Here is a 21,999-nt window from a genome sequence, read left to right as displayed (position 1 = left end):
TGACCACCCACGGAGGTTGCCTTTTTTTTTTTTTTTTTTTTTTTTAGATTATCAGTCTCTCAGACGTTAAGATGGCTTCTTATGGTTTTCTTCCTAGCAATTTGGACTGAGGTATAAAGAGCCCAGGGAGAATAAATTTGTGTTTGTTTTAGTTTTGCTTTACCAGTAAATATGTAATGAATTCAGTACACAGGTTGCAGGAATCCCACCAGTGTAAGGAAAGTGAACATGGACATGAAGAGAGGTAGAGACCTCATGCTGTGTTTTGCTAGAAATAGAAAACCGGTGGGAGATTGAAGGGAGTGCCACTTGGGCTCCTAGAGACCTGGTGTTTCTTCTTCCAGCCCTTGCTGGGGTTCCGCTTTCCTCCCTGGCCTTGGGTTGGGAAAGCCTTGTAGGTTCCCAGCAAAGCTCCTACTTTGTTTACAGCGACTAAGGAAACATTCAGCCTTTATGGACCACCAAGTACTATTAAGGCATCCTTTGAAACTGTTTAATCTTAAAAGTGAGTGTGATCAGATTGTATTAGATTCATGTATGACACTGCCTAGAAATAAGTGTAATAATAAAAAAGAAAATGCTGCAATTAACTTTGAAAAGTGGGCAGCACGGTGTCTGTTATTTTAGGTTTGTAACCTAAGAAGATTTTTAAGTGAAAATACCTTTAATTCAATGATAACCATAAATTTTAATTAACTCCCACTTGTGTCTAACTTCCTTATGAAAATAATGTAGCCGTTAGTACTTTTAGATGAAGCAAGAAAATACAACTGTCATAGTTTTGTGAGTCTTACCCTTATTACATATGTGTGAGTTCATCAACAACACATATATGTAATACACAGGGAAATACTTCCTAATTTTTATTTCTGGTGTTGGAAAATGAACATTTTCCTTCTACAAGATGATCCTCTCTTAGATAACATGTTTCAAGTATATGTTACCATGTAGACATAGCCATGATATGTTTTTTCTTTGAACTTTTCAAAGAGTATCTTTTGTGTGTCTGTATTACCATGAGTGGAACCCAGGACCCGGAACATGCTGGACCAGTGTTATACTGCTGAGCTGTAGGTGAGCAGTGAGCTGCATCCCCAGCCCTGAGCTGCATCCCCAGCCCACAATGGAATTTCTATATCTAGTCATTGTCATTTATTACTATAACATTTTATAATTAAAATATGTACACATAAATTTTTCTCAACTTCTCTCACCATTTCTTTATAAATATTTTTATTGCTAGATTTACCTCTGTTTCTTGCCTCCATCCTATTAGCTAGCATTCCCTTTATTGGAAAATAATGGGGACTTTTTGTCTCATTCTTGAACTTAATGAGGGTGCTTCAAGTATTATTTTGGCCATTAGTTTTATGATAATTTGGTTTGTCACATTAAGTAAGCATTCTTTTACTCTTTGCTTAATTCACTTGCAAAATTATAAATGTATTGCCAGTTGCCAGTGGTATTTGTAGCACTTGAGATTGTCTTTGTACTATGATCTTTTGGTGTAGAGCACATGAATGAGTTCTTAATAAGTTTTTAAGCACTAAATGCTATTTGGTAACATTATGTAGACATTTAATATATCAATTATAATTACTTTTTTTTGCGTTTCATCGAGTGTGTATGTCAGGTATGTGGGGGTGCTGTCTGGAGGTCAGAAGACAACTTGTGGGAATAAGTTCTCTCCTTCCACCACGTGAAGCCTGTTGGACTCAGGTTGTCAGGCTTGTTAGCGAGGACTTACTCACTGAGCCACCTGGCCAGCTGGATTGTGATTGTTTTATAAAGTTTTTCACAGCCGTAATAATGGAGTTTAACTTGATACATATCTACAGTTGACTTAGCGTTTGCTTGCATGTGGTAGTACGGCTGGCATTCGGGTGAGCCCATTTTTACTGTTCAGATTTTCTGCACCTCTCTGTGGAAGGAATGGCTACTGAGGTTGTCACGAATAGGAACTGTTTGGTCCTTGGAAATCCATTTTGTTGTTTTATAGCAGAACTGTGTCTGCTACTCATCAACTCCTGTGCCCACCATTTTCCAATGTGGTGCACTGTCCCCATGGGTCCACTTCAAACTTGTGTGTGTCCTTGTTTAATAACTAAGGCATGTGTGTGGGTGGATAAACTCTGGACCCATAAATCTGAGATTAAGTTCTCCTCCGACCCTCTGGTTCCACTGTGATTTGGCTAGACGTCACAAACAGCCTAAAGACTCCCCAAGCCAACATTTTTTCCCTTTCTAGAATTTCAGTCTATTAAGGTTGAGTAAATACTTCAAATAAATGAGACATGCTAAAGATGATTCATTTGAATTTGCAACATTAATGGGAAAGCCCTGCTAATGAAAAATATTCTGCTTGTGCTTCTGACATTTCTGTCAGTTGGTGAGTGCTCCCTCTCCCTCACCAGATTGCACAATTAGGAAAATCTCAACACAGTGCCTGTGCACTATAGAGACTCAATACAGATCTGTTGTATTTATTAGTCTCAGTTCAGAGGGGCACAACAAGACTCACTCTGACAGGTTTTGGTCTTGGGTTTATTATTTTGTCCTGCACACTGGAGTATAGCAAGCAAAAATTATAGCATCGCAACTTTTCGTGTTAGTCAGGAGACAGGGTTTCATTCAACTCAGACTGGTTTTGAACTCTTGATAGTTCTGCCTCCACTCTGGATTATAGGCATGCATCACGCCTGGCTCCTACTCACCAACAGAAGAAGAATATAAGATTAATTCGTAACATAATACTCTGCAGATATAGGGAGACAAATAAGCATTAGCTTTACTTTAATGGAGTTAGAATAATGGAAGAGGAACAAGGTCACCAAGATGAGTTTATTTTATGGCAGAAGAATTCGAAGAAGTTTCTATGAGATGAACTCGGACCTAAGCTCTGGAAGGCCAGTAAAAGATGGCATGCATGCGTGTGCATGTGCGTGTATGTGTGTGTGTATGTGTGTCTCTCCATGACTATTTTATTACAATATTCACAACTGTAGAATTTAAGGTCAAAGGTCAAATTATGTGAAAAATTTAATACTTTGATGACTTTCTTAAATTCACTCCAAGTGTTGCAGGTATGGGTGGATTTTCCCAGGAGTCTCTGTTTGTCCACATGTTTAATAACGTAACAGTATTAAAACAACCATTACCACATGAGAAGTCAAGAATGTTTCTATTAATTAATAATTAATTTTTACCCACTTCTCACTGGGTAAAAATCAAGTTGAAGCTCTGGCTTAATTTTCTAAATTTCTGATCCATGACAAAGCAGTTCTTGGACACAGTCACAGGGTGGATTTGTCCACTGTATGAAATTCATTAAAGGGTGCCTATTGACCCTTGCTCGTTGGCATGCTCAGGGCAGGCTACATTTCTACATTTTGGCATAATACAACTAAATATTTTTGAATATTCTACCAAGAGCCTGCTTATCCTCTCTTCTTCACTCCCTTCCTCCCTCCCTCCCTCCTTTCTCTCAGTAGTTTTTCTTTCTTTCATTACCTTTGTTTGGTTTGGTGAAAACACGCCTAGTTTCCTGTGATTTCTCTCTTTTTTGGTTAGAAATCTGTAAATTTTCTTTATCTTTTAAGAACACTAAAATTTTTTGATAAACATGGTATATATGCATATGTATGTATGTATATATGTGTATATATATTTATGTGTGTATATATGTGTATATATATCATATAGAGAGACAGGGGAGAGAGGAAAGGGCAGAGCAGTCACAAAACAAAGCATCCCTTTGTAATGATGTGTCTTACTATGTTGGCTAGCCTTTTCAAAAGAATCTTAAATAATGGTGAAAAACTTGAATCACTGATCTACTCCTTACTTGGGATCTACTGAGTTTCTACAGTCAGCCATTGTTTCCACTTCTGTGTCAAGGTAAATAACTTAGGGCTGCTAAGTTGGTCAGTGAGTGGAGGTGCTTGCCACCAAGCTGGTGACCTGAGTTCAAGCTCCAAGTTCCATGTGTAGAATAAAGGACAGATTCAGAAATGGGAAAAATGGATGACACAGACTAAAATTAAGACAAAACTGGCTGAAAAATTGAAAGAAATAAAGAGAGAACTGAGTAAAACAAAGAAATATTGTAGCCAGAAATTCAAAGTACAGTGCTAATCTCAATTCTTTTATGATTTTAAAAACTTATTTTTAGACATTTCATATATATATATGAGATATATATGTATGTATATGTATGTATCATTTTTGTTGTTTGTTTAATGGTATACATATATGTATATATGTATATATTATATCATATATTAAATAGAGGTAGAAGGGAAGAAAATAACACCATTAAACAAATAGTAATAGAAAAGATATGCAAGAAAAGCCTTGAGATGCTCCCATTAGATGCATAAGGCATTAGGATGGGATCAAACTGGTGTGTGTGGGGAGAGATTGGAATGGGTGACATCCAGGGGATGGTGAATCAACAGAGAAACTTCTTTCCCTATAAACTGCAGGACATACATTAAAAAAAATGCTGAGCCAAAGAATATCAGACAGCACAAAGTGAAAATCATAACTAAATAACAACGAAGCTTGGAGAAAGTTGGGGTGTGAATGTGAGGAATGTCTTCCCGTAGCTTCCCGTGCTCAGTTGGTGCTCAATGTTTCCCAACCAGAAATTCCCAACAGATCGCCTCATGTCATTCTAAACAGATGATCAGAAATGGTTCCTCAAAAATAGTACTGAATAATACATGTGTTCACATGGGTGTTCAGTCCATTCCAATGATTGTTTATGCTTATAGACCTCCCCTTAATTGTATATATACTACAGTTTCTCACGGGGTAGAAATCAAGTTGAAACTCTGGCTTAATTTACTAATTTTCTGATCCATGACAAAGCAGTCCTTGGACACAGTCAGTCACAGGGTGGACTTGTGCACTGTATGAAATCCATTAAAGGGTGCCTAATGACCCTTGCTCGTTGGCATGCTCAGGGCAGGCTGGTTGTACTGAGTAGTTGCAGTTTGATCCTTGCAGTGGCTTGTATTGTGTTCTGCTGCAGCTTAGAGTTCAGGGTTCAGGAGAGAATGTTGGCCCCTTATGCTTCAGCTGTTGCCTCCGTTGTCGCCAGTGTTTTTGCAACAGCTCTTTGAAGGAAAAAAATACTTTGGGCCGGGGAGGGAGTTGGGGGGGGGTGCAGTCTTGTGTAACGGTGATGGATCTCCCTTGTTGAATCTCTGTTGCACAATGCTGCATTTTTACCATTCTGATGACTATTGCTGGACTCAGAGCCTATTTTCCTTCCAGCTATTTATACAAGCAAATCAGAGGCTTGATACAATGCAGATGGAGATAACCTTTTGCCATACAGAGTCCATCTCCAGTTTTTCTTTGGCAGCAAATCCTTTGTCTCATTGAGTATTCTGGAGCAAAAAATCTGTAGCAGATGATGTAAACTATTTCAGAAAGACAGAAGAAGAACGCCAGACTTCTACCACATTCCATGGTTATTACCACAGACCCATATGACTCTGAAGTCCTGGTATGAAACGATGTTTTAGTGAATTGTGACTTTACTCAAACATGATGAGGCACAAAGATGCGGAGAGCCGTAGATTATTTTCAGTCCTGCATCCTCCCTTATCCATCTTTAAAGCTCATTCCAAACCGAGATCTTGTGTAGCTCTTTGCCTGGCCACTTGTCCTCTCCTTGTCGTTATCCTCAGCTTCGTGCGTTGACTTGCTGACAGAGCTCAGGGCTCCTGGAAATACTCATCCGTGACTCTATAAAAAGAGAAAGAGCAGCATCAGAGCTTAAAGTTTATGTATTTATTTTTCTTTCTGTGTACACGTGTTTGACCTGCATGTGTGCCTGGTGCCCATGGAGGTACCGGTGTTATAGATGGTTTTTGAGCCACCATATGTGTGCTGAGAACTAAACTGGGGTTGTCTGCAGTAGTAACAGGTGCACTGAACCACGTCTCTGCCTCCCACACAGCTGAAACCACGTTGTGTGTGATGAGCTGTAACTGGAGAAAGGATATGCTGAAGTCCACACCAAGGCAGAGGAAAGGCACTGGGCGGAACTGAGGCTAACACTCCAGGAAATGATTTCGTTATTCTAGAAGACACAAAAAGAAAATTCAATATTATCTTATATTAAAGAGTATTTTTTATTCTTAGAAAAATTCATCCATTTATACAACATTTATTAATCACATCTTCTCTCTTCACCTCTCTTCAACTCCTCCTAGAATTTTTTTGTATAAATAGTACATGTTTACATACTCACGGTCCTACCACTTACTCAAGACCAACTCACTTCAGGATCCTATAGTTTACCCAGTCCATTCATTGAACAAACATTTATGAGCATATACTTTATACCATGTGCTATCAAGAGTACCACAGTGAAAGAGAAAATTTTCTTTTCTCTCTTTCCTTTTCCATTGTTATTCTCATGTTCTCGATGTCTTGCTTACAGTAGCTGCCATGACTTTGTCAACTAGTCATTCAGAATGACCAAGAGCATGAGGCTGTGAAGATGCGACTTCTGAATGGAACTAGCTCATAGTGAAGAGCAAAGATGGTATAGACACAACCCACGGCATCCTGGAGGGCTGGAACAAACATGGAAAATTTTATAAATTGCCTCGTCCTATTCTAAACAAAGAATTGGGCTCTTCCCAATCAGAAATAGTAGAGAGTAATTTAAGTGCTTCAGCCCATTTTCTGTCTATGCTTTTAGAACTCCCCCCACCCTTGATGTGTCTATACTACAAATGTAGACATACACACATATCCACATGTTAAACTTCAAACACTTAAGTGCACTCAATTTCTCATCTTTGTTAATACACATGCCTCCCATTACTTGGCCTGCAGAAGGGGCTTTCCAGCTGCCCTTGGTTTCCTAGGCTGGTCTTTGCTAGTCCTGAAGCTTCCTGGATGTCTGTCCTGAGAAGATGCCCCAGCCTACATTTTACATTTTCTGACCTTGGACTGAAATTGAACATTTTCCTCACAAATGTCTGGCTCCTTCTAATGGGTAATGGTATTTAGAGATTGCTCCCAGTTCATTTCTACTTGGGCTGGTCATTAACAGTGTGTTTGGGGGTGAGATGTTGGGGGGGTGTCTGTATGGGAGTATCTGTGTGTCTTTGAGATGGATTTCTAGAACTTATTGGGTCAAACAGAAATAATCTACAGAAGAATTTCACGAGGCAATCCTCAAGCTCAGTTGGCAAAAGAAACATTTAGGTCTAACAAGAAATACTTAAAAAAAGAGAGAGAAAATACAGGATGGCTAAAATTTCCTTACATTATAAAAAAAGAACATGAAGCAACAGCACCCCAAGCCATGTTATATTAACCAAGAACAAAAAGACAGGAGAGTACTACAGAAGAAAGAGGACCAATTAGTGAATGAAATGTGTGAAAACGTTTATCCAGCTGAATAAAAATGAAGGCACCCTATACTGTGCACCAAAGTAAAAACAAACTCCAATGTGGAATTTGGAATTTTAAAAACAAAAATATTGGTGTAAAGCACAAGAGACTCTCTGAGTGGGTTTGGGGTAGAGAAGAGGCAGAAGTGTCTGCAGCCCTCTGCTGAGCAGAGGGAGAACAGTTCTATGTCAGCAGGCATGGATCCAGTCTGTTCTCTAGATGCTCAATATTGAGGAATTTAAATAGCCGACTTCAGTGAATCACACTGGGAGAAGACCACTTTTTTGGTTGAACCTTCTTGTCCCTTGAATTGGAGGGCCTGCCACTCTGAATACCTTTGAGCTGTGTTGCAAAGTCACCTTCTCCTCTCGTCCCTACATTTCATCTCTTGTCCAGACAGACAGACTGAAAGACAGACAGGCACCCACACATGCACCTACATACTTACACATGTGTACACACATACACACACACACACACACACACACACACACACACAGGTCCAAATAATATTCTCTACTTAGCTCCCAAAGTATCCTGAGGTCCTGTTAAAATGAGACACTGTGCTAAGACAGAGCATCATCTTACAGCCTGGTAATGGTTTTTTAAAACTCTGTCTTAATAAGCTGAGTGGAATGAGTATTCTGTGGGCATTTCTTCAGCATTGCATTGGGGATGGAGCCCGGGTGTGGGTCATGCTAAGCATGTATTTTACCCACAGCCCAGAATTTTTCTTTGAGATGCCTTTCCTCCATATGAGGAAACAAGGTTGGCCATGTATGGACATCCAGCAAAACCCAACACTAGGAGTTTCTAATACTTCCATTTCGACCCCTGAGTCATACTTAAAATTCTTCCTCTTCTCTCCCTTTGCAAAGTGGCCTGGGGGACGCTCACCCCTCTGCTCTCTGCACTTCCATTTTCTGAGTTGCACAATGGTCCCATTCTTGGCCATGCCACCATCCTGAACACCCATGCAGAAAGGACCTGTGACCCTCAGTCCTTCGAGAGATGCCTGTCTATCATCTCCTCTGTGACTCAGCTGGGTGTGGAGAGACATCAGAGTCTCACCCAAGCTTATAACATCTCCTGTTCTCTTGTCTTTCCCCTCCCCTTATCTCCAGAGGCTCTTGCCTGGGGGTTAGAAAAGTCTCACACTTTGTCACCCATTCATCTCAGACCTCTTGTCCTTCATCAAGTGGACAGATTTTTAAATTGTAAAACCCCAAACTTTGAAGGCTGTTGATTGATGCCATGGTGTATATTTGAGGAATGTCTCTTGACACTGTGCATGCTGTTTTGCAACTTACGCACAGACATACACACACAGAGACACACACACACTGAAAGAGGCACTGAAACACACAAGCACAGACACACACAGAGAGACACACATATACATACTCATAGACATCAACACAGACACACATACACACAGAGAGAGACACTGAAACACACAAGCACAAAGACACACACACAGAGACACACATATACATACTCATAGACAACTGCACAGATACATATATACAAATAGACACACACAGGCACACACACAGAGGTACACATATGCAAAGACACACATACATAGACATACATACACCCAACACACTCACATACACACACACACACAAATGCACACAGATACACACACACAGATACACACACAGAGAGACACAATATACAAATACACATATGCATAGATACCCACACACAGACACATACAAATGCACACAGACACACAGACACACAGACACACACACACACACAGCCTTCTGTGCCTGATTTTCTAGGCTCCCATTAGATCTAGCTCACTTTTTTTATTGTGTTTGATTCTTGAGGACTGTGGCGGTGACACACTTAAACGCCCCTTCTCAAACTGCTGGCTCTCAATCTAGATGGTGTCTGGAGTCCTTTTCAGTTTGATTTTCTTTAAATTCAGGTTTGGCAGCTTTAATTGTAGCTCACAATAGCAAAGTTTAGGTAAGAATAATTTGATTGTAAGCAACATCCGTTAAGCAGATAGTGACAGACTTTCATTTATACAGATACTAATCTTGGAGTCTGAAATAAATAGGCCTGCAAATCTAGTCTCTAAAGTAAATGGAGCAGAACATATCTTTCAAATCATATCTTATTTTGATTTTGACAAAATGTGGAATATAATTGTTGCTATCCTGGTCTGCCTTCTGAAAACACCCAGTACCCTCTCTCATTATTGCTTAACAACCATGCTACCTTCAAAGAACTTGCTAGAAAATGTAACCCACCATTTCCTTGCCTTCTCAAGCAATTCTAATGAAAAACCAGGATAGAAATTGGATGACATTGCCAGATCACACCGGGAGTCCCTGTGCCTTTGGGTCTGACATTGTAAAGCATCCTTGGCAACGAGGTGTTAAAAGCTTTGTCTGCCTCTGTCCAGAGTAAAGGAATTACACACATCGTAAAACACACTGACCTGTCCTGAAACAATAAAGATCAAATGTCAGGCTTAGCGAATCCATGTTTTCTCATGCAGTTAGGATGCTGCCAAAACCTGCTAATTTTATGCGAATCCTGGGTGGTCCAGAAAGATGAAGCGTTTGATGAATTTTACATTTTTGAAGGATTCGTGGAAAAACAAATATAGGAAGGAGGTCAGCTATCATAAGCCCTGGAAAAGTCACGTCCTGATAAAATTTTATTCTAGGGAGTCCAATGGTTGTTTAGATAGAAAGACACTTACAACTCAGGATTGCTTCATGTTTCCGGGTCTGGAGGATGGATAGATTAGCTTCACAGGAAGTGGTAATTAGTGTGTCGGAGTCTTTCTGTTGACCTTTGTTCCTCATCAGCAAGCTCGGTGGGATGAGGATGACAGTGACAGTGACGGGTTGCTGACAGTGATACATTTTAAATGGTTTTGGGGCTCATTGTGCATCTATGAAGCCATTGCAGATCCCAGTCTGTGCCCCTTTCTGCTTTCCTCTCACGGACCAGTGTTTCTCAGGTACCACCTTAGCCAGGAGAGGAAGCGAAGAGGCTCATGCCACTCACCCTCGGATCTCCCCCATGTCTCTACAGCAAATCCTTCGTCACTCTAGAGAAAACTCTACCAAAGTCATATTTCTCATCACCGACGGCTATTCCAACGGCGGAGACCCCAGACCTATTGCGGCATCGCTGCGGGACTTCGGAGTGGAGATCTTCACTTTCGGGATTTGGCAGGGGAATATCCGGGAACTGAATGACATGGCTTCGACCCCGAAGGAAGAACACTGCTACCTGCTCCACAGTTTTGAAGAATTTGAAGCTTTAGCTCGCAGGGCGTTGCATGAAGGTAATAGAAGCTAATAGAGTTACAGATACCTTGAAATGCGCTCTCTCTCTCTCTCTCTCTCTCTCTCTCTCTCTCTCTCTCTCTCTCTCTCTCTCTCTCTCTCTCTCTCTCTCTCTCTCTCTCTCTCTCTCTCCATGAAATTCATTGACTTCAAACCACTACCTGTTGTTCCTGGAGGAGCATGAGGTTTGTGAGTGCGTTGGGCGTCAGGAGAGACTCTGAACTGCCCGGAGATGGCATGCTGATCTGGCAGTAACCTTGTTTGGCTTCATTCCTCAACAGCTGCGATGCATTTCCCTAGAACATCCATATGTTCCCACCTAGATCCATGGGATGAATTGAGGTGTGTTTGGAGGCCACACACAGAGCGGGAAGCCGTGACTGAGATCACATTCACAGCTATCTGGACAGATGAAATAAACATTCTGAGACAGGAGCATTGAATCTCGCCAGAACGTTTCCAGAAATACACAGGAAGATAGGATACTGAATACTTAACACACACTTCTTGCCCCGACAACTCAGAAACAAATGGCTTTTGTCATAAGAACAACATACCTGGGGGGGGGGGCGCGATTAGCAAATGGTAGTCTTGATGTACCAGGTTTAAGGAAATTAAACCGTTCGGTTCTCAGTTAGATGAACTTCCCGGCTATAATTTGAACCCAGAGAAAAGAATCCAGGCAGATTTTGTGGCATGACAGGAGATTTAGCCATGTTCCAATTGAAACCATGATACTGGTAGGTACTCAAGAAAAAAAAATCAGCATAAGGTGGGAATCATTACAATATATTCAAATAACCAGTGAGGATCAAAAAAAGGCAGGTTAGTCCTGGTGGGATTCCAAGAGCAGAGTTCCAAGTGGGCCGTGAGTCTATCACTGTGGCTCTAGTAAAAAGGATCAGCCTCTCTGTGGGTGGGGTTCCGAGCTAACCTTCCTGGAATTAAGACACTTAGAAAAATGGGGCAGACTGGGGAGTGAGTTTGGGAGGAAAGCCAGGCTTAGATTTAGACCCTAGGCCTACAACTGATTTAATTTCTCAAAGGTAAGCCATAAAAATTCAGAATTCTTGAATTTGGATCCTAGTTTCATGGTCTATTAAGTGAGTTATCTGGAAGCAAATTACCTGTCTTGTAACACTGCTTAGGGTTCTGGTGGATGAGAGTAGTACTTACTTCTCAGGTTCCTTAGAGGAGTCAAGTAGGTTAAGGCTTAAAAAACAATTAGAAGCCAGGCGGTGGTGATGTACGCCTTTAATCCCAGCACTTGGGAGGCAGAGGAAGGCGGATTTCTGAGTTCGAGGCCAGCCTGGTGTACAGAGTGAATTCCAGGACAGCCAGGGCTACACAGAGAAACCCTGCCCCCCCCCAAAAAAAAATTAGAAAATCACTGATGGGACCTGAACCATTAGTAGGTAAAAAGTGCTTTCTGCTAAGATCTACAACCTCATTCAGATCCCCAGGACCCCTGTGGTGAAAAGAGTGATCCAGTGTGTGTCCACATACACTGACTAATTAAATACAACAAAAAAGGAAATGGCTGATGGCACTTATAAAGGCTCAATGACTATTTTTATTGCATTTAATTACTCACTGAATATAAATGGCAATGGGTTATTTGTTATTAATTGCTTCAGGCAATCAAATATGAGTTTCCAACTTTTCTCCTCTTTCACAATAGGAGTCACATAATAGTGTGTACCATAGATTTCTGAAGAGGAAGAAGTCTTCATATCTCACTGAGGCTTCATTGTCCAGCACATGGTCAGAAGTAACCAGCAGCTCCTTCGGTTTATTTTCTCCTTTTTAAAAGAGAGTGGCGTGCATGCCATCTGGGGAAGCAGGGAGACCACGATGAGTGTAGTGGGTGTTACTAGTTGGGAGTATGAAGTTATGAGTGTTGTGAACTATAGATGTGCTGTATCAAATAAGTTACCAGTCCAATTGTTCCTCTGTCTTTTGGGACAATTGCTTCTGCCCTAAATCGAGTTGAAATAAGAACAGGCAGGGCTTTCAAGGAAGAGGTTGTTTTGCTGGCACCCACTGGGACTTAATGGAAGGTGCCACCTTTATTACACTAAGCTCACATCTAGAACATGTCAGACTTGGCTTGACTCTCCAGGTTGGTAAGAAGAAGCGCTGTATTTACTAACAAGATGGAACCACCTGAGAGGTGAGCCCGATGACCTCTCCTCCTCTACTTAGTACTCCTCTACTTGGATGGACCCACTCTCAGCCTCCAGATGTTCACGTTTTTGACCGCTCTCAGCAGCCCCAGGCTGCAGGACAGATTTCCTCTGACTCACCCCTCTGTTTACTCCTGGGCCCGAACGCTGCTGTACCAGCCAGCATTGGTAGCCAGCTTTGCTTGCTCCCTAAGGTCCTCTGTTGCCAACAAACCTTTGGTCCAGTTTCTCAGCACTAATTCCCAGGGACCTCTGTGCAAACCTTTCACCCACAGTGCTGTCCTGGGCTGGACAGAGTGCCTGGTGTTTTCTGATCTCCTTTCCTCGAGGCTCAGTCTCTCCTAACTTAAGGCCCTCGTTGGCGGGCAGACGTTTCCCATTTGAGACCATCTCTCATCTCCTTCCCAGACCTTCCTCTGCAGACTGTTTGCTCTGCCAGCAGTCACCCACTTGCATTCTTACTAGGGGCCCATCCCTGTGTCTGGATGTAACAGCCTGACCCAAGCACTGGAATTCAGTCTAAGATTTTCTAACTTCTGAAGCTGGAGATAGAGACTAATCACTCGTGCCATTCTGGGCCATCCATCCAGGCTCAGCCTTAACCCCGCCTTAAGCCTGTGTCAGAATGGCTGAACTGGAGGATTCCTGCCAAGCTTTCTTCCAGACCCTGCTTCAAATACTCAGAATGGTCTCTGTCTACAGAACGTGTGTTTCTGTACTTAAACCTAAGAAGCAGACTGGATTGTGGTTTATGTTCTTAAACGTATGTGTTGATAATCTTGAATCAAGCAGCTACAGACGTGGTGCTATTTATTCTAGAGTTGGTAGCCTACAGTCAGCACTCTTATGTAGTGATCAGGATCATAGTTTTATTCCTAACTTGAACAGGATTTGGAAAGTCTGGCTGCTGCTGCCTGACCTCATACAGAGGGCAAGGAATGCTGCTGTTGGAAGCCAGAGCCGTGATCTGAAGCACAAGTGTGCTAATTACCTGCTGCATCTGGAGATTCCAGTCTACACAGCTTCATTTCTGCCTGACCCTGAGTGGCCTGCAGCACTTAGGATGAAGTCCCAGACTGAAATAACTGAACTGGCCAAAACTAACCCCTAGAGTATGTTCCCACAAACAACACACATTCATATGTGGGTGGAGGTAGGGAACAGTGGGAAATGGACAGATGAGAAGAGATTTTCTTCCCTTCGATTTGCTCTTAATTTGTAACGACTAGGAAAATGTAACAATCAACTGTTCTTTTTTTTTTTTAAAAAAAATTGCCTCATATCTTTTGTTCTTCGTAGATCTACCTTCTGGGAGTTTTATCCAAGAGGATATGGCTCATTGCTCTCATCTCTGTGAGGCCGGAAAAGACTGCTGTGACAGAATGGCCAGCTGCAAATGTGGGACACACACTGGTCAGTTTGAATGCATCTGCGAGAAGGGCTATTACGGGAAAGGTCTGCAGTTCGAGTGCACAGGTGAGTCTCTGGTGTGAGCACGCCTATATCAATCATCTGTTGCTGTGTAACAAATGATCCTGGAACTTTATGGCTTCAAACATGTTTATGACAGCTCATGAGTCTACCAAGCAACTTCTTTGGTCTCAACAATCCCAACATCTGCTATGCGGTGGTTAGGTGCTTAGGATCTTAAGTGAGTTCTCTGAGATGTTTTGGAGTTGGCTGAATGTGGACTTGTCTAAAATGGCATCTTTTGAGAGAAGGGCATCTGTCTGAGATGAGGTTTCTTATAATCCATCAGGCTGGCCTGCTGTTGAGGGAGTGGTGGTGGGTGAACACTGACAAGGATAAAAACTGAGAGCTTGCAAGGCCTCAGTTTTTCAGCAAGAACATGGAGGAGATTTGAAATGTTTTAATCTGTAGTTATCCTGACTTCTAGGTGCCTTAAGCTAAAACATGCCTCAGTCTCCATGATATTGAAGCCTTGGTCTACAAATACTTGTCCCTGGTCTACAAATACTTGTCAGGTGATCACAAAATAAGCAGCATAATCCAGATGACCTTTTAGCTGGTCACAAAGCTCTGCAAAAGGAAATGAAAAGGGTGCAAAAGTGGCGCCATTGAAAAATAGAACTCACTTCTACTTCTCCAGGACTCCTAAGAAGACCTTAACAATCAATCATGAGATGTTCTCAGGGGCCCGTGCTCTACATCATATTATGTTATGTATAACTAATATTTATAAGTAGTCTGTCATTTTTCTGTCTAGGATTGTGTCCTTGCTTTTACTGATTTTTAAGCTAAAACAGTAGCTTTCAAGTTTCTATGGCACACTCTTTGGAAAACTATATCCACAGAACTTGTTTCCCACCGAAACCACATAGGAACAGGGGGTCCGGCTTCCTCTGTACTACAAGTTTGCTCCCTTTTATTAATTCATGGAGCATGATTTTGTTCTGGCATTTGATTAGGAGGCTTGGGCTGCGTCTCAGACACATGGGCCTCCCCTGTTGCTACTATGTGTCTTTGGTCATTCCTTCCTCCCTCATTGGGGGACATTGCCTCTGTGTCGTTGTGTAACTCTCTCTTGTTTGTATTGTTCCTCCTCTTACTTCCCTTCTGTTCTCCTGCCTCCCCTAGCTCTGGTGCCAGATGGCAGACACATCTTAGCCAGGTCTGCCCATCCGTGCTGGCCCAGAAGAACTGCTACTCTCTTGGCCCCCTTCCCACCCTACCCAGCGGCCTTCTCCATTTAAGCAGAAAGGGAAGAAAGATCAACCCACCCACCTCCTGGCTGGCACAGAGCCTCCTCCTGATTTTTCCCTTCCCTCAAATCTTCCCACACTCTCATCAACAGCCCAGCTTGGCACTCTCCACAACACCCCCTCTCTCACCCCTCCCATCCTAACCTACCAAACACAGGCAGAAAAATCTCATTTTTGTTGCCTGATGCTGTGTGGTCAGCGTGTCTGCCTTCCGTGTGGTCCTAGACTGAACTGCTGTCATCACTGTGGCTGCCTGGTGGCATCAGTCACTATGGGCCACAGTGCCCATTGCTTCAAGGCACTAGAATCTAGCATCCCATGGGATAAGCTGCAAGTAGAAAGAACTAGCAGTTCACAATCCTCTGTCCCTGCTGGAAACCAAAGGCTGAAAGTAACAGCAGTCTGCAACATGTAGTTGCCATTGGAGCATCAACAAAAGGGATCGGAGGCCTTCTGCTGGTTCTTTCTGTCTAAGACCATTCACAGAATGATTAGTTTTTAATCCATTCTCTTGAATTTAGTAAGCCTCCATGTGATGCTTTCTGACAGCCAAGACCAAAATCAGATATAGTTAAATATGCTATTGATTTTAAGTGATAAAGGCAAGTGGGACTTGAACTCTGCAATACACACTGTGACTTTGCATAGTTGGGTGAGAACACTATTGGGTGGCTGCTGTGGCCCAAGAGAAAATGAGCTGAGCGAAAATTAGCAGTGTTTTTCTGACAGCATGAAAGACTCCAGGACAGACTCGTCTTTTTCAAAAGGCAGAGAGAAATATCAGGTCTGCAGTATCCAGTACTGAAAACTTGAGAGAAAGAAAGGCCTTTTAGAATCTTTGATGGAACAGCCTGTCCAACAGGAACCCAAAAGCATCTCATGGCCTAACCACGTGCCTCAGTTTGTAATTACAAACTGCAATTGATGCCATCAAATTCAAACGCCCATAGTATGAAGCTCAGGCTCCCAGGAAGGCCAAACGTGCTCCACTAAGGGTTGAAGATTGCCTAGGCTACCAGGCTGCTCACTGGAGAGGAAGCCAACATCCACGCTAGCCATCAGAATGTTTGCTGAGGATGTGCCCTCAGAGAGGAGCCAGCCATTCGTTTTTAGAGCCAAGCAACCTTGGAGATGATCTGTTTTAAACCTCTCATTCTTGCAAGAGGAAATTGAAGCTTTGGAGAGCTGAGCCTTGCTCAGGGCAACATGTCTAGCCATCAATAGGTCATAATGCAAGCCAGGGCACAGTTCTTCAAGTTCTGTGTTACTTCTAAGCTATCGTGCCTCGCATTTTCCAATTTTTGAAAATAACTGCTTACGTGTATTGCTTTTCCAAGACCAGAGATATGGGACTATGCTCAAAATATTCAAAAACATTGAAATATATATAGGCTTCAATCCCTGCTAATTACCTGATAGTAATTAGCAGAGAACTCCATTTCTCCAAATTCCAGTGGTTAGACAAAAGGCAACTCTCCTCAGAAACGAGTAAAGTCAGTTCTCCTGTGCCACCGCATGCGACATTGGACAAGTCAATCTCTTTTGACTCTTAGTTTCTATTGTAAAATGGACTTAATTATGGGCACACACACATGCTTATGTCTAGGTATACAGATTTATATTGATATACTATATAGATATGTGTGTGGACACATAGATGTGCAGATAGACAAATGCATATGTGAACAGACTGTAGCTTTAGTTGAGAAAATAAAGAAATATATTGCTTCCATTTATAGCTCTATTACTAGTCTTGTGGTCTTTATCCTTAATGCTCCATAGACATTTGGATTGTAGTGATGATGATGGCAGTGTTGATGCTGAGGTGGCAACTTAATAACTGATAGCAATATTAAATAATAAGCACTAGACACGAGAAACCCCTTTTGAACATTACAATACATCAACTAATTTAACTCTCAAGTATTGGTCCATTTCAGAGAAGAATTGAAGACTTGAGAGATCAGATAGTTTTGCCACAGAAACATAGGCAATAGAGATGAGATGTGTTAACCTGGGTTATCTGGCTCCCGTGTCTCTTATCTAGTCTTAATAATAAACATTCAACAAATATATTTAGATTAAAAAACATAGGGTCAAGGTGACCATATTGTCACATGCTTACATCAAAATCAGGCTAGGGTATATAACAAGATTGATGCCATATATAAATTTTTTTCTTTTGGTTTTTTGCATTTGGTTTTTTTTTTTTTTTTTTTTTGAGACAGGGTTTCTCTGTATAGCCCTGGCTGTCCTGGAACTCACTCTGTAGATCAGGCTGACCTTGAACTCAGAAATCCACCTGCCTCTGCCTCCCAGAGTGCTGGGATTACAGGCGTGCGCCACCACCACCACCTGGCTATAAAATTTTAATATTAAATTTTAAGTTAATTTATTTCCAAAGAGATTATCATTATTTGATTATTTTCAACTTACAAAATAGCAGCTTCATATGGTTCGACCATGTTCAAGAAAGAAAAGGATGAGTATTATAAGATGCAATCCTGGTCACCAAACATCCTTGCCTGGCGGTATTAAACTATGGTCCCTTCATTGGATAAGCTAAAACCCCACAACATAGTATAAAGGATTTGCATGATCTGCTGCTTTTTTTACCTTTGATCTTAAAGTCAGAACTCTTACACTCTCCTCTAAATTCCATGCTATCTCACTCCCAGCCCTAGCCTCAGGCTTCTGGCTTCTTTTCTGAGAACAAATAACTATTGTCATTGTGCCTATGTCATTACACTGATGCACAGTGACTCCCTGTCCTGTGTGTCCAACTGCTTCCCTTCAGACTCCATGATAAACATTAAAGAGACAATGACTTAGAGTGCTCAGACCCCATAATAAATGTTCAAGAGGCAACGACATGGAGTGCTCACATAGTGCACATAGACAACAGCACAGGGTCCTCACATAGTGCACATAGACAATGACATAGACCGCTCACATAGTGCACATAGACAACAGCACAGAGTCCTCACATAGTGCACATAGACAATGACATAGACCGCTCACATAGTGCACATAGACAACAGCACAGAGTCCTCACATAGTGCACATAGACAATGACATAGAATGCTCACATACTGCACAGAGACAATGACAGAGTGCTCACGTGGTGCACTTGTTACTTCACACATTTCTGTGACAAAACCGACAGACGGAGCATGACACAAAACTAGCTTCACAGAGGGATGGGTGATTTCCTGTATCAGTAGAGTCATTCCCTCAGGACACAGAAGGCACGGCAGCGGAAACTTAAGGCAGCTGGTCACAGAACGTCACAGTCAGGAAGTAGAGAGTGATGGAGGCCAGCGCTCAGCTCACATTGACCTATTTGTTCAGCCCTGGAACTGAGCCCAAGAAATAGTGTACTCTGCACTCAGGGTGGGTCTCTCGCCCTCAATTCACCTAGCCCAGAACCTTCATCACAGACATCACCAGATGTTTGTTTCCATGGCAATTATAAAGTCCATCAATTCAAAACTCAAGACCAATCATCACATCTAACACGTACAAAGCCTCATTAGGTTCAATCTCTGGCTTTGATAAAGTCCTGGAAAAGGGAAATTAGTAAAAACTTAAGTTTTATATCAAAATATTCTGGGCAAAACTCATGACTGAAACCTCAGACATCTGTATTTGTGTGTGTGTGTGTGTGTGTGTGTGTGTGTGTGTGTGTCTGCTTCACCACCACCAAATCCCCTGGCCAAAAGCATGCGAGCATGTGGCATGACACTTTTTTTTTATAATGTGGTTGGTATATTTGAAAGAAAAACATTTATATTTGGTGGGCCCTTGTCAACAATAAATTAAGTGCAACATCCAACAGATTTGCTAGAAGAGCCATTTTAAGATGGATAGATCATTGAGTCAGTTTCAAACGGCCAGGGAACTCTTGTAAATCCAAGTGGTTGCAGCTGTTCTGGATTCCCCAGGGGAGGACGAGAGGCATGGAGCACACGGCCAACAGGCATCTTGAGGACACTGCTTGTTCCCAGAGAAAGAACCAACTGAAATTGTACATCCGTTCAGGACAAGGATGGGGACCCTATGTCACTCAAACAAAGTTCTAGCTATATTATATTTCCTCAAAAGGAGATGCATCTAACTCCCCACTCCCACCCTGCACACACACACACACACACACACACACACACACACACACACAGTTTCCTTCTGTATAAATATTATGCCATTCCTTTGGAAAGAGAGGACAAAATTCTAGACATTCTTGCATGAAAACAAAAACATTTGGAAATCTTGTCCTCTGAACAGAGCTTAGCTGTTCCCTCCTCCCTAAAAACGGATCCCCAGCGGTATGGTACTTAGTGATGGATTTATAAGGTGTAAGGAATGTGTGCAAGGAATTCCTCTCTGCGTTTTATGAGGGAACACTGCTCCTCGTGTGTAGACACAGCTTCCTGTCAGCTCAAGGAGAACATTTGTACCTGCTGCCTAGAGCAGACTGGTTTGCTCTGGTTTCACTCAGTGGAGTGGGTGATCAGCCCTGATGATACTTTCCAGTCCATCACAACGATGTATCAATAAAACACACACAATCAGACTGAGAGTCTATATTGGTATGTATTCGTTCACTTTCTGTTGCTGTGATGGAATACCATGAACAAAGATGTAAGATGTTTGTCTTACAGAAGAAATAATTCACTTTGGCTTAAGACTCCAGAGAGAGTCCATAGTGTGGGTTTGGGGCTGGGGGTGGGGAAAATGGTAGTCAGTGGCAGAAGTAGGAGATCCCGTCTTTATCCATACACAAGTAATGGGGGTGGGAGTCTGGCAGGAAGTGGAACAAGGTAAGGCTCTAAAATCTCAAAGCCTGCCCCTCAGTGGCAAACGTCTAATAGGCTGTACCTTCCAGAAGAATCCATAACCACTGCAAACAGCAGCACTGACTGACATCCAAGTGTAACACATGAGTCTAATGAGGATGTTCTCATTCAAACCACCACAGACGGGACATATCATTAAAAACTCTAACGACAATGTACTTTACACTGTAGAAATATGCATAGCAACTTACCCAGCAGCCTAAAACTTTCAAGTAAAGAATCAGCAACCAGTTATTCTGCTTTCCATTGTAAAACAAAACTTCCCATCCCTGGCCCCATTGCAAGTGTTTCTTTCCATTTACAAGGACAAGGAGGCAAAGCAGAGCATTTAAAAATCTGCTAAGCCCTGCTGGCAAGCGTTTTGGATCACGTGCCAAATAACCCTATTTAAAAATGGGGTACAGAGCTAAACAAAGAATTTTCACCTGAAGAACTTCGAACGGCTGAGAAGCACCTTAAGAAATGTTGAACATCATTAGTCATTAGGGAAATGCAAATCAAAACATCCTTGAGATCTCACCTCACACCAGTCAGAATGGCTAAGGTTAAAAACTCAGGAGACAGCAGGTGTTGGCGAGGATGTGGAGAAAGAGGAACACTCCTCCACTGCTGGTGGAGTTGCAAATTGGTACAACCACTCTGGAAATCAGTCTGGCGGTTCCTCTGAAAACTGGGCATAACACTTCCTGAGGACCCTGTTATACCACTCCTGGGCATATACCCAGAAGATTCCCCTGCATGTAATAAGGACACATGCTCCACTATGTTCATAGCAGCCTTATTTATAATAGCCAGAAGCTGGAAAGAACCCAGATGTCCCTCAATGGAGGAATGGATACAGAAAATGTGGTATATTTACACAATGGAATACTACTCAGCAATTAAAAACAATGAATTCATGAAATTCTTAGGCAAATGGTTGGAACTGGAAAATATCATCCTTGTGATTGAGGTAACCCAATCACAAAAGAACACACATAGAATGCAGTCACTGATAAATGGATATTAACCCAGAATCTCTGAATACCCAAGACACAATTCACATATCAAATGATTCCCAAGAAGAAGGAAGGAGTGGGCCCTGGTCCTGGAAAGGCTTGACGCAGCAATGTAGGGGATTACCAGGACAGAGAAGTGGGAGGGGATTGATTGGGGAATGGGCAGAGGAAAGAGAACTTATGGGACTTATGGGGAGAGGGGAACCAGGAAAGGGAAAATCATTTGGAATGTAAACAAAGAATATAGAAAAGAAAAAAGAAAAAAAAGAAAAAAGAAAAGAAAAATATGTGTATCCCTGATTGAGTTTCAAGTGGTTGGCTATAATTTCTCAACAGGACTAAAGGAGCAGAATTAAAAGTGGGAAGCAGAGATAGGAAGAGGGACAAAGAGATCCAGCAAATCCCACAAGGCATTCCTGCTGATGCGAGGTCAAAGTTTAAACAAGGATATGCACATTCAAGCAGCCACAGCCAAGACACCGGCCTGCCTACTC

The 21,999-nt window shown here is 42.0% G+C and overlaps 1 protein-coding gene across 1 annotated transcript in view; it reads left to right on the top strand.

The window, feature by feature from the left end:
• The window catches only part of Svep1 (sushi, von Willebrand factor type A, EGF and pentraxin domain containing 1), a 170,883-nt gene that overhangs the window by 14,373 nt on the left and 134,511 nt on the right, over window positions 1-21,999 (top strand). Inside the window, exons 2-3 of the mRNA XM_052176534.1 lie at window positions 10,486-10,741; window positions 14,228-14,404. Coding sequence (XP_052032494.1) covers window positions 10,486-10,741; window positions 14,228-14,404 — 433 coding nt within the window. The remainder of the gene's footprint in view (window positions 1-10,485; window positions 10,742-14,227; window positions 14,405-21,999) is intronic.

This window comes from Apodemus sylvaticus, chromosome 3 (genome assembly GCF_947179515.1).
Source record: "Apodemus sylvaticus chromosome 3, mApoSyl1.1, whole genome shotgun sequence".
Lineage (NCBI taxonomy): Eukaryota > Metazoa > Chordata > Mammalia > Rodentia > Muridae > Apodemus > Apodemus sylvaticus.
Note: the sequence above shows the minus strand (reverse complement) of the source record. Positions and strands in the feature narration are given on the sequence as shown.